This window comes from Diabrotica virgifera, chromosome 4 (genome assembly GCF_917563875.1).
Source record: "Diabrotica virgifera virgifera chromosome 4, PGI_DIABVI_V3a".
In the NCBI taxonomy this organism is placed as follows: Eukaryota; Metazoa; Arthropoda; class Insecta; order Coleoptera; family Chrysomelidae; genus Diabrotica; species Diabrotica virgifera.
The window spans coordinates 190,825,428-190,839,935 of record NC_065446.1 but is presented as its reverse complement, the minus strand read 5'-3'; the positions used below and the strand labels follow the sequence as shown (position 1 = coordinate 190,839,935).

The window sequence follows — 14,508 nt, the reverse complement described above, 5'->3', positions numbered from 1 at the left end:
AACGGATAGGCACCTTAAGAAGAAGAAGATATAGACTCTTATGGTGCCTAAAATGAATAGCAAATTTCACCTATAGCGGCTCTTAGTCCATTAGTTATTTTAGCTTTTTGCTCTGCTGAAATACTGAATGTTAATAAATACAATTTTGTAGAATTTTCTTGGTAAAAGTTTAAAACATATAAAATATTTAATTTTCACTTTTCAATTTTCAATATTATATTTTTATGGATATATATGACACCGTCCTTAATATGAAAATGATGGTTTCTTGGAATCTGATGGTTAGTTCGAGAAAATGTCAATTTGACAATCGATTTTTAGGAAACAGAATAAGACTTACGTAGGTACCAAAATAACACATAAAAATGTCAACGTTTTCTATTTTATACTAGTATAAATAAACTTTTACACTATGGGTGATCCCAATTTGGTTACAACCTGCAACTTCCACGGAGAAGAATTTTTATTTAAAATGAATATAATATGTAACAGCTTAGAAATATTGATAACTGACAAAAGTTCTGGTGAAGAATGGCAATGTAGCTACGATGCATCGTGTAAGTTTTAGTTTATTTAATTAATATTTTTATTTATAGGCTTTTTAATTCTTCTTAAGGTTCTTTCTTCATTATTGAAGGTTGGCCAGAACTACAGCAAATTGCTCTCTATCTTGAGCTGTTCTTAGTATCGAATGTGTGCCCATGCTTGTCTAGTCTCTTACGTTCTTCAGCCAGGAGCATTTTCTTCTTCCTTCCACTTTCTCTTCCATCATGAGTCGTAAAAAGTTGTATTTTTCACCTCTGTAAGTATGTCCTAGATATGTCCTAGATGTCTGTCCTAGATGACTCGTTTGTCTGTTTTTTACAATAGTTCTATCTCAGCCCCCATTCTTCTCAGCACCTCGTTGTTAGTCACGTGATCTGTCCAAAGTTCTTCAGAGTTCTTCAGCATCCTTCGAAAAACCCACATCTCAAAGCCTTCACATACATACGCCTTATACTTTTAATTCTGAGAGTCCACGTTTCCATTCCATATCGGATATCCAACGATAAGTTAGAGTTCATTGGGAATTTTTTCATTCTTTGAAAAGCGGACCTATCATACTCTATAAGAGCACGTATTTCGACCTCGTGGTCAAGATCGTTTGTTATCAAGCAACCAGGATACAGGAATCTTTGTACGAGTTCTATCTCTTTATTATAGATACGAATATTAATTTCGGCATTTGGTGCACGTGTTACTTTTGTTTTATTTGTGTTATCTTTTAATTACTATTCTCTAAAATTATAACTAATATTTTTTGAAAATTTCTGAAACATTGGATATTATTTTCTTGTTATTATTTGATCGTCAAGTTTTAAGGAGCTTCCGCATCTAGACCTAGACCTATACCGCGCTCTTATCTCCTGGTTGTTGGTTCATTCTTCATTTATTATGTTACCGAGGTAGTTGCAGTTCGTCACACTTTCTACTGTGATTTGGTTGACGTAGAGTTCATCATCATCGTCACGTAGCGCTACAACCCTGGGTGGGTCCTGGCTGACTGTACAACTTTCTTCCAACTTGTTCGGTCTTCCATCAACCTAGGATCAAATGGAATGTTCATTTTCCGGAGATCTGCTTGGATGTTATCTCTCCATCGCAATTCTGGGACGTCCGAGTGGTCTTTTGCCTGTAGGAATCTCCTCCCATACCAGTTTTACAAGTCTCTCGTTATGAAGTCTGTGCACGTGGCCTGCCCATCTTAGTCGCTGTGATTTAATTTCTTGGACAATATCGGTGTCATTGTAGAGTTCTTTTAATTCGCGATTGGTTCTGATCCTATACTGGTTTGTGTTAATGTCGTGGTGAGGTCCGAAAATTTTTCTAAGTATTTTTCGTTGAAAACGTCTAAGCTTTTCTTCGTTTGATTTGGTCATGGTCCACGTTTCGCAACCATATGTTAGTACATGTCTGACGGTGGATTTATAGATTTTGATCTTGGAACTTCTTGTAAGATTTTTTGATTTTATAAGCTTATCCAGTGCGAATAGACAGCGATTTGCTGATTGGATTCTGTCTTTTATTTCTTCAGTAACATCGTTGTCAGCTGTGATTACGGCCCCCAGATACTTAAAACCTTGTACTCTTTCGAAATTGAAGGTGTTGACCGTCACATTTTGTCCTACCCTGTATCTTCGTGTCGTTCTATTTATACACATATATTTCGTCTTTTCTTCATTAATCCTCAGCCCTACTTCGCTTGTTGCTTCTTCCACCTTGTTGAAAATGGCTTTTGTGGATAGGATGGAGTCTCCAACGAGATCAATGTCATCTGCGTATACTAGTAATAACTTGGGACCTTGAACCGATAGCAGTTGTTTTTATTTTGGCCGACCTCATGGCTTTCTCTAATACAAGGTTAAGAAGTAGTGAAGATAACGCATCACCCTGTTTGAGTCCACTGTTGATTTCGAAGCTGTCAGACAGTTTTTTATTTACACGTACTTTTGATATTCCACCCTCCATACAGACTTTAGTCATCCGAATGAGTTTCTGTGGTATTGAGACCTCCGCCATGGCATTCCATACTTGGCTTCTTTCTACGCTGTCATATGCCTGTCGAAAGTCTATGAAGAGATTGTGTATGGGTCTGTTATACTCCCATCCCTTTTCTAGAAGCTGTCTCAGCGTGAATAGTTGATCTATTGTGGATCTGTTTGCCCTAAAACCGGCTTGATATTCTCCTAGGACATTTTCAGCATAAGGGGTTAGTCTACTAAGAATGATGTTTGAGAGGATTTTATATGCCGTGTTTAAGAGTGAAATTCCTCTGTAATTCGCGCATTTTGTTTTGTCCCCTTTTTTGTGGATGATCACTATGATGTTTTCCTTCCATCTTGCTGGTATCCTTTCTTCTAACCATATCTGTGTTATTAATTGGTGAATTTGGCGATGTAGTGTTTCTCCACCGTATTTCAGAAATTCTGCTGGTATCTCGTCCGTACCCGGCGCTTTGTGATTTTTCAGCTTATTTAAGGCCTTTCGGGTTTCTTCAAAAGAGGGATTTTCGACGTAGAGTTGACCTAGAGAAAGTAGCACAGCAGCTTCATACTGTAGGGAAAAATATTTTTGGAACCAATAATAATATCAACCTACCTTTATTTCTCTTTTAGTAATCTAATCCTAAATAATAGATGATAGTCTTATTTTCTGATAATATAAATAGGTAATGCAAATAGACCATTTCTGTTCACCTTAAATATTTTTTAGATATAGAAAGCTTAACACGTAGGACAGGAAATTTTAAACAGTTTGATATATTTGTTGCAATGATCAAATCAGGTCTTTTGCGGGTAAGTAGATAGTTTGAAATGTAATCTTAGCCATTAGAAAAAGATAATAAAGGACCAAATGTAAACAAAAGATTCGTTTTCACCTTTGTGCTGGTTCTATATGACGAAGGTCAGAAGCCATTTTCAAAATATAAAAGAATTCAAAATTTGAAAAATTATACTGAAGTGTCTACTTTTTAAAAAGATTCTATTTTAAAACCGCCATCAAAAATGTGGGACGAAATACACTCAAGTGCAAAAAAATCGATGCACTTAAAAATTTGGTCATTTTGGATGTCTCGAATTTCCTAAACCTGTTGTACGATTCAAGTGAATTTTTTACCATATTATAGCCTTATTCATTAACAATATCACTGTAATAATTTTGTTGCTAGATAGGTAAATTGTCATTGTATACCGGGTGTACGAATCAAACTGTGTTTTTTTCTTAAAGTTCACATCACCCTGTGGACTATTTTAGCACTTATAAAATATTAAAATTAAAACCCAACCATAGCCTCAGATTTTCTTAACAATCTGTTTTTAAATTCATTCGCTTATGTTGGATAATAAAAAAGTTAGATACTTTAACAACTGGCCATGTTCGTCATCGGTACAGTGTGTTTCTAAATAAGTGCGACAAACTTTAAGGGGTAATTTTACATGAGAAAATAGTGACAGTTTGCTTTATAATCATATTATGTCCGCAAACGCTTTATTTCTGAGATACGAGATGTTCATTTTTTTACAAAATGACGATTTATTTATTGCTTTAAATCCAGTTGAGATATGCAAATCAAATTTGGTGGGTTTTAAGACGTTGTTATAGCAAATTTTTTGACACACAATTAAGAATTTTATATTCACCATTGGCGTCCATACGGGTAATATCGGTCATAATACCCGTTTGCGCCTCAATGGTGAATATTAAATTCTTAATTGTATGTCAAAAAATGTGCAATAACTACGTCTTAAAACCCACCTTTGATTTGCATATCTCAACTCGTTTTAACGCAATAAATAAATCGTCAGTTTGTAAAAAAATTTAACATCCCGTATCTCGAAAACGAAGCGTTTGCGGACATATGATTATAATGCAAACTGTCATTATTTTCTCATGTAAAATTACCCTTTAAAGTTTGTTGCACTTTTTTAGAAACAACCCATACTGATGACGAACATGGACAGTACATAACTTTTTTATTATCTAACATAAGCGAATGAATCTAAAAACAGAATGTTAAGAAAACCTGAGGTTATAGTTGGGTTTTAATGTCAGTACTTTATAAATGCTAGAATAGTCCACAGGGTGAGGCAACTTTGATAAAAAACACAGTTTGATTCGTACACCCGGTATACAATGACAGTTTACCTGTCTAGCAACGATATTATTACAGCGATATTGTTAATGAATAATAAATATAATAATCTAAATAACATGGTAAAAAAATCACTTATATCGGACAACAGGTTTAGGAAATTCGAGACATCCAAAATGACCAAATTTTTAAGTGGATCGATTTTTTTGCACCTGAGTGTATGAAATATAATAGTTCTAATCTTCCGCATGAGTCACATTTCTCTCATTTATGTTGTGCTATTTTATATATAGCAGCTTCAGTTTCTTCCTCCTCTTCTTCTTCGCCTTTAAGCAATTCTGCTTGTTCATTGGCGGATTGATACCTCTATGTAAGGTTGTCACTCCATCTTTAGCGCGGTCGTCCGATACTTCTTCTACCTATTGGTGATTTAACTCTTGCTTTTTTGACCACACGAGTCTCCGCCATTCTGCGTATGTGGTTATTCCATTCTTTTTTCTGGTTTACCGATTTAATGTTCATTGGTTTATATGCGATGGAAATCCACAAGATAGCTACGAGGAACGTAACAACTATGTTTGAAGGTGCGAAATTACAAAATATTTAGCTAGAAATGGCCAGACTAGACATTCCTATCCTAGGTATATGCGAGACAAAATGGCTAGGGTCAAACATATTTGAGAGTAATGGATACATTGTATACCACTCGGGAAAGGCAGAAGGACCCAGACGTAACGGAGTCGCAATCATTGTCAAAGAAGAAATTCGTAACTGTATCCGAAATTTCGTCCCTTTCAATGATCGTATCATGATGATTCAGCTGCAAAATAAACTACTGAATATTAATATAATACAAGTCTATGCGCCAACAGCTGACAAACCAGATGAAGAAATTGAGCAATTATACAGCCAAATTAAACAAATTCTCCGGAGCACAAAAAAACATGAAGTTACAATTATTATGGGAGATTTCAACTCAAAAGTTGGTGCCGAAATCACACAAGATATAACCGGAAAGTATGGACTTGGAGAAAGGAACGAAAGAGGGCAAAGACTAATACAGTTCTGCCAAGAAGAGAAATGCATTATAGCAAATACTTTGTTTCAGCAACCTAAAAGACGACTATATACCTGGAAATATAAGGAAAGATAGTCAGAAATCAAATTGACTACATTATCATTAATAGAAGGTTTAGAAACAGTATTACATCTGCAAAAACATACCCAAGTGCAGAAGCAGCAACTAACCATAATCTGCTCTGTGCTGGATTCAAACTAAAACTAAAAAGAATAAAAGCCCCCACAACGCAGAAGAAACCTAATACTCGACTCCTAAGAAATGCCGTAATATCAGATGAGTTCGGAAATAAGATAAATCGTGACATTAAAAAACAGTTAGAAAGATCTGAACAAGAAAATATCGGTCAAAATCTAGATCTCATGAATTCCGCCATGGTCACCATAGCAAACGAAGTTTTGAAACCAGAAAAAGACCCAATAAAGAAAAAGGATTGGATGACCGATAAAATACTAGACCTTATTCAACAAAGAAGAAATTGGAAAAACAAAGACGAGATTCGGTATAGAGAGATATATCGACAAATAAGATACGAGGTTAAGCGAGCAAAAGAGGACTGGATGGAACAAAGATGTCGTGAAATGGAAGAACTACAAAGAAAACATGACGAGTTTAATATACATAAAAAGCTTAAAGAAATTACCTACACTCAGAGAAAAACAACTCCTCACTTTATGAGAAACTCCAAAGGTAAAATAATTCTCGACTTGGATGAAAAAAAGGAAGAATGGACTTACTATATAAAAGAGCTCTTCCTGGATACGAGGCCACCACTTAACACCACAAAGTATACGAATACTGGTCCTAGTATTTTAAAAGCGGAAGTAGAGAAAGCCATCAAACAGAGCAAAAATGGGAAATCTCTAGGCCCTGACCAAATACCATCAGACTGGCTCAAACTTCTGGATGACGACAATGTCTCACAACTAACAAACATTTATAACCATATATACGAGACTGGCATGATGCCACAGATATGGTTAGAGTCTACATTTATTCCACTCCCAAAAAAGCCTAATACATCATCATGTAAAGACTTTAGACTAATTAGTCTCATGAGCCACTCTCTCAAGCTACTTCTTAAGATAATTCTTAATAGAATCAAGCAGAAATGTGAAGAGACAATGGGAAACAAACAATTCGGTTTCAGAGAAGGATTGGGAACAAGGGAAGCTTTGTTCTCAATGTTAACATTACTTCAACGATCATGGGAAGTACAGAAACCAATTTACGTCTGCTTTATAGATTTTGAGAAGGCGTTTGATAGAGTTCAACATGATAGGTTGTTTGAATATCTAGAAATGATTGGAATAGATGATAAAGATCTGAGACTTTTACAACATCTATATTGGAATCAAGAAGCTTTTATTCTGGTAGACGGCAAAGAAACAGACAAAATTTGCATTCAAAGAGGTGTTAAACAGGGTTGTGTGTTATCCCCAACTTTGTTTAACGTATACTCAGAAATAATTTTTAATGAAGCCTTGGAAGGACAATGTGGAGTTCGAATCGGGGGAGAAACTATTAACAACATCAGATATGCAGACGACACCGCGATCATGGCTGAAAATATCGAAGATCTTCAATTCCTTATAGATCGAGTCACTAGAGAATTCTCCAATAACGAACTTAACATAAATTCAACAAAGACAAAGTTACTTGTGGTTAGTAAACAAGACGTCGGCCCTATGCAACTAATTGTCAATGATGAATCAATAACAAAAGTTAACCATTTTAAATACCTAGGATGTTGGATAAATGAGACACTAAATCCGGATGAAGAAATTAAAACTCGTATAGAAATTGCAAGAGGAGCATTTATGAAACTTAGATCTATTCTGAGCAACTCTCAGCTGAACTTACAACTAAGAATCAAGTTCCTAAAATGTTATGTGTATCCTGTATTACTATATGGATGTGAAACATGGATCATGAAGGTTAACATGATGAACAAATTAGAAGCCTTTGAGATGTGGTCGTATCGTAGAATGCTCAGAATATCTTGGGTTCAACGCATTTCAAACAGAGAAGTCTTAAACAGAGTAGGTCAAGGCGAAGGTGATTTAATGAAGATGATAAAAAAGAGAAAACTTGAATATCTGGGGCATATAATGAGAGGTAGCAGATACAGGATGCTGCAGTTAATACTCAATGGAAAGATCGACGGAAAAAGAGGAATTGGTCGAAAGAAATATTGATGGCTCCGAAACCTTCGTCAATGGACTGGCTTATCAGCAGATCAATTATTACATGCCGCACAAGATCGAGAACGATATCGGCAAAATGTTATGGAAGCTACCCACGCCTAAAAATTTGGGCACGGTACTTAAAGAAGAAGAAGGTTTATATGTTCATATACGATGAAGAAGAAGTAAAAATATTTTATGATGAAATAAGAACAGCTATAGAAACAAATAAAGCAAACTACGAAATACTATTAGGAGATTTTAATGCTAGATTGGGCAAAATAGAAGAAGATTATGAACATTTAATTGGCAATTATGGCTAAGGGAAAAGAAACGATCAAAGAGAAATGCTTCTCAATTTCATGAATGAACATAACATGTACTCAATGAACTCCTTTTTCAATAAAAAACCAAGCAGAAAATGGACATGGATGAGCCCCGATAAAAAGACAAAGAATGAAATAGACTATATCTTAACGAAAAATAGAAACCTAGTAAAAGACGTATCGGTATTAAATCAGTTTGACCTAGGAAGCGACCATAGACTAATAAGAACAAAACTAGTAATAAACAAAAGATTAGAAAGAAAAAGAATACATGAAAAAAGATACAAATGGACATCTGAAGAAATAAAAAATAGTGAATTTAATAAAAAGATAATGCATGCATTAAATCAAGTTAACATTCAGCAGATAAACTCCAATGATACTGATGATTTGAATAACCTTATAACCGAAACAGTGAACAAAAGCATTCTGCAACTAAAAAAAACCAAAAACAACACACAATGAATTAGACAAAGAAATATTACAACAAATAGAAAAAAGGCAGATCTTAAATAAATCTAACAAAAAGGGAACCGCAGAATATAGAGAACTTAATAGGCAAATTGGAAAAGGAATCAGAAAACAAAAAAGAAAAGAAAAAGAAAAATTAATAACAACAACTATTGAAAAAAATAAGAGTATGAAATGCCTCAGACCGACACTAGGACGACGTCAGATAATATCATTAATGGGAAAAGACGAAAATGAAATCACAACTAGAGAAAACATACTGAAACGAATAGAAGAATTTTACACGGAACTCTACAGAACACATCGACAAGACGATGAAATGAGACCAGCACGGAAATTAATAAAAAATGTTGGATCGGAAATAATGCCAAAAGTAACAATTTCAGAGGTAACTACAGCATTGGGAAATATGAAGAGAAATATAGCTGCAGGAGAAGATAGGATTTCCACATATATGGTATTAGAAGGAGGTAAAGAACTCATTGCAATTGTAACTAAGCTTATAGACAGTTCTAAGCTTATAGACAGTTCAGCTTATAGACCAGGGCAAAGTTCCTAAGAGCTGAAACAACTCTAAAGTAATCTTATTATACAAGAAAGGTGATAATCGAAAGTTGGAAAACTACAGGCCCATCAGTTTATTGTCACACCTATTTAAAATACTCACCAAAGTCATAACTACCCGATTAACAAGAAAATTAGATGAATACCAACCATATGAACAGGCAGGTTTTAGAAAAGGCTATTCAACTTCCGATCACCTGTTAACCACAAAAATATTAATAGAAAAACGTAACGAATACAAGTTTCCAGTTTTTATAGCATTTGAAGACTACGAAAAAGCTTTCGACACTATAGAACACACGGCCGTAATAAACGCAATGCAAAATTGTAGAATAGACAGCAGATATAATATTAACTCAATAAAAGAAACTATGAACCAAGCTGCAGCTACATACTACCTAAATGAAAATGAATACACGAACCCTGTACCATTAAACAGGGGAGTCAAACAGGGAGACACTCTATCGCCCAAACTGTTCACCTTAGTTTTGGATGTCGTTTTAAAAAATCTAAATTGGAAATTGTAATGTATGCTACCTGTAACAGTTATGTTACTTCCCACCTCTACAAATCTATCTATGACCAACTTCACAGATAACCTACAATATGTAATTCAGATATTAGCATATGTTCATTTAGTATAATGAATAAAGGTTTTCATGCCGTCTAAATTGTTTAATATCCTTAGATGTGGACACCACATAATATGGCGACGAGGATAAATAAGCAGTAGACAATTTTACAAGCAAGGCGCTTGAATAAACGTTTTATTTAGTATTTGCAAGGTGCAAAATGGAAGGTGCAGTATTTCCTTCAACTCAAGTGAGTGTTCTAAGGGGCGCAATAGGCAGCTTACAAGAGTACCGGATAGGTACTGATTGGAATATATACCAGGAGAGGTTAGAGCAATATTTTATTGCAAATTATGTAGAGAATGATAGAATGGTTCCAGTATTATTGACAATAATTGGTGATAAGGCCTATGAAATATTAAAAGGATTGTGTGACCCAGTTTTACCTAAGAATAAGACTTTCGATGAACTATGTATCCTTCTACAAAAGCAATTCACTAAAAAAGTTTCTGTTTTTAAGGAACGAATAGAATTTTATTCTTTGAGACAAGCTGAAAAGGAGTCCGTGGCAGACTTTTACGTAAGAATTAAAAATAAAGCAATAGATTGCAAGTTTGGGACTACATTAAACAATGTTTTAAAAGACAAATTCGTTTGTGGTGTGAGAAAGGGACCAGTCCTGGATCGCTTATGTGAGGAGGATCATAAAACAACCTTAGAACATCTATATGAGTTGGCGTTGAGAAAAGAAGCTGCAGCAGTAGAAGCCAACACTTCAGTTCCAGTAAATAAGATATCAAGCACCAGTGTTAACCAAGGCAGAAATAGAGAAGCACGAGAAGGAGGTTCAGAAGGTTTGTATGGAGAGTCAAAGTGTAATGCGTGTGGAGGAATAAAACATGACTTTAGAAATTGTAAGTACCGAAAATATAGTTGTAAGATCTGTCGGAAGGTTGGCCATCTGGCTAAAATGTGTAATAAAAACAAAGGAAAAAGTACTCATTATGTAGAACCTGTAGAGAGTGAAAATTCTGATTCAGAAAATGTACAAGATTTTGATTTTGTAAACATGTACCATACCTCTTTTGATAATGTTAATAATGGTTTTATAAAACCACACAAGGCAAATATGTTAATTAATGATTGTACTATTTTAATGGAACTGGATTCAGGCGCAGGTATCTCTGTCCTTCCTGAAAATATTTATATCAGATATTTCAAAACCAGTGCATTACTTCCAACTAAAGTTAGACTCAGATCATTTGATGGAAGTATTATTACACCTTTAGGTGAGATTTTCGTAACTATTCAATATAATAATGTTAGGGTAGATAACTGTAGGTTAATTATAATAAAAAATGGAACAACAGCCTTAATTGGTAGAGATTTAATGAAGACATTTAATTTCGAGATTAAATTACCGGGAGTTCCTAACATTAATATAAATAAAATAGATCAGGATGCAGAGATAGCCAGGTTAGTAAAAAAATATAGTTCTCTCTTTAGTAATGAATTAGGGCATTATAGGTTTGAAAAAGTTGACTTAAAAATGGAACCAAATGCAAAACCTATATTTTGCAAACCAAGGCCATTACCTTTTGCTTTTAAAAGGGATGTTAATGTAGAATTAGATGAACTTGAAAGTAAGGGTGTCATTACCTTGATTGAAAATGCTGAATGGGGCACTCCACTGGTTCCCATTGTCAAGGAGACAGGCAAAATCCGTCTATGTGCTGACTACAAAATAACCGTAAATAAATTTCTAATTGATGTCAAGCATCCATTGCCAAGAGTGGAGGAGTTATTTGCAGCCCTCCAGGGTGGGCACCTTTTTACAAAACTTGATTTCAAAAATGCTTACAACCTATTGGAGCTAACGGAGGAGCCAAAAATCTTTTAAGTTGGAGCACACACAGAGGTATTTATCAGGTAAACAGGCTACCATATGGTACAAGACCGGCCTGTAGCATTTTTCAAAAAATTGTAGAAAAAGTTTTGTTAGGTATTCCAAATGTTATTAATTTCTTAGATGATATTGTGGTAACAGGTCCTAATAGAGAGGAGCATCTAAAAAATTTGGAAAATGTCTTTAATAGACTTCAGAAGGCAGGCTTTAAATTAAATTTAGATAAGTGCATGTTTTTCCGGCCTGAAATAAGGTATCTGGGGCATATTATTGATAAGGAAGGGTTACATAAAGATCCAGGAAAAATTCCATATGTCGGGATGATCAATTATTATGGTCGTTTTGTGGCCAACTTATCAACAGTACTGGAGCCATTGTATAGGTTATTAAGAAGAGATGAACGTTTTAAGTGGACTTCAGAGTGTGAGAATGCATTTTTAAATGCAAAGAGGGAAATTTCTTCAGGTGCGGGCCTTGCACACTATGATCCACAGATGGACTTAAAATTGGTTTGTGATGCTTCCAGCGTGGGCTTAGGTGCTGTTTTAATGCATGTGTATCCAGATGGGTCAGAGAAGCCCATCAGTTTTGCTTCAAGAGTGTTAAGCAAACATGAAGCTAAGTATTCCGTTATACACCAAGAGGCTTTGGCAATATATTGGGGTGTACAAAAATTTTATCAATATTTATTAGGGAAGCATTTCTTTTTATGTTCTGATCACAAACCACTGATGGCCATATTCGGAGAGACAAAGGGCATTCCGCAAATGGCAGCAGGGAGACTGCAGAGGTGGGCACTATTTTTAAGTGGATTTCATTACACCTTTAAACATATTAAGGGAGTAGAGAATAAAACAGCTGATGGACTTTCACGCTTGCCTCTTTCCATACCTAAGGAGGTACAAAGTGATGTTGAGTTTGATTATTTTAATTTTCTGGTAGAGGATAAATTACCAGTTACCGCTGTACAAATAATTAAAGGAATACGGTCAGACATCTGTTTGAGCAAAGTTTTTAAGTATGTAAGAGATGACTGGCCAAAAACAGTTCCAGATGAATTGAAAGCATATGCTAACAGGGCTAATGAGCTTACCATTGATAATAATTTAATTATGTGGGGGTATAGGGTAGTGGTACCTTCCAAGTTTCATAAACAAATCTTACAGGAATTGCATAGTACTCATAGCGGAATAGTTCGAATGAAGACAGTAGCAAGGCAATATTTTTGGTGGCCTGGCTTAGATGGAGATATTGAATTGATTGTAAAATCTTGTGAAGCATGTTTAAAGAATACTACAACTCCACGGAAGGCACCTTTAATTAAGTTCCAAGAAGGAGCTCATGTGTTTGATAGAATTCACATTGATTTTTTAGGACCGTATCATGGGAAGAATTATCTTGTTATTACAGATGCATACTCGAAGTGGCCCGAGGTATATGAGATGTCAAAGACTGACTCAGAACATACCATCGGTAAACTTCGAGACTGTTTTGCCCGATTTGGGTTGCCAAATCAAATTATTTCAGATAATGGTCCACAGTTTAATTCAGAGGAGTTTCAGCGATTTTGTAAAAATAATGGCATTATTCATAAAACTTCCGCTCCTTATCATCCAGCGACAAACGGAGCGGCCGAAAACTCAGTTAAAACCCTAAAATATGCAATAAACAAAATGTTAACAGGCTCCCAGAGCAAGAGTATATCTGAGTTGATTTCAAAATATTTATTTTCTTACAGAACTACCCCTCATTCAGTGACATTTCAAACTCCTGGCTATCTCATGTTTGGGCGTAAAATTAAAACCAGATTTGACTTTTTGATATTTAACGATAAGACATTGAGAGCTAGAGAACAACAGATAAAATACCATAAAGGTAATAGGGTGGTAGAATTTATAGAAGGAGAAGATGTTTATGTTAGGGATTACAGGGTAAATGCACAAAAGCCTAAATGGGCAAAGAGTAAAATAGTTAGAAAATTAGGACATCAAACATTTCTATGTCAGCCTTTAGATAATCCAAGTCTTGAATGGAAAAGACATTTGGACCAAATTGTTAAATGTGGTCATTTTTACGATGAAGAAATATCTAAAATTTCTGATGACAAGGATAGAGATACGTGTGATCCACTAAGTTCAGTTCCAAGTACTTCTGTAAGTTCGCCATTACCTTTAAGTGAAACTGAAGCTTTGGTAACCTTAAAAAATACCAGTGAGACCCAAGGAGTGTCCGGTAGTGTTGAAACTGAATTTTCGAGTGAAGATATCAGTGCGGTTCCTTCGTCAATTAAAGACAGTGCATCACAATCAACCGTTGGGTTGCAGTCACCTAATATTAAGGAAAGATTGAGAAGAACCATCAGACCGCCTGATCGTTTAGATTTATAATTGGACCGCGTTATGTAATAGCGGATTAAGCGCCAAAATGTAGTTTTGAGATAAATCGGTTTAAAGATTTTAAATTTGTTTTTGGTACTATTTCTAAAATATAGTACTGACATGTTTCATATTTAATATATTAATGCAAATGTAAATAGACTTTTACATGTGTTTAAAGTTTTTTAAAAATAATTTATATTTTAAAAGTTATTCGATCAAATGTCGCTTAATTCGTTAATGATTTTTTAAGATATGCATGAGTTAAGATCCGAATACCGGATTAAGAGACATATTTGGCGCTTAATCTGATGTTACCTTACAAAGGATGTCTTTTAATTCGATATCTTTAACGTTAGTAAATATGTTATGTTTTGTAATAAAGAATTAACCGACT

At 34.9% G+C, this 14,508-nt stretch overlaps 1 protein-coding gene across 1 annotated transcript in view; it reads left to right on the top strand.

The window, feature by feature from the left end:
• Positions 1–329: 329 nt before the first annotated feature.
• Positions 330–14,508, top strand: part of LOC126884047 (centrosomal protein CCDC61-like) — a 55,742-nt gene continuing 41,563 nt past the window's right edge. Inside the window, exons 1-2 of the mRNA XM_050649835.1 lie at positions 330–557; positions 3,253–3,335. Of these exons, the coding sequence (XP_050505792.1) occupies positions 413–557; positions 3,253–3,335 (228 nt within the window). The 5' untranslated portion in view covers positions 330–412. The remainder of the gene's footprint in view (positions 558–3,252; positions 3,336–14,508) is intronic.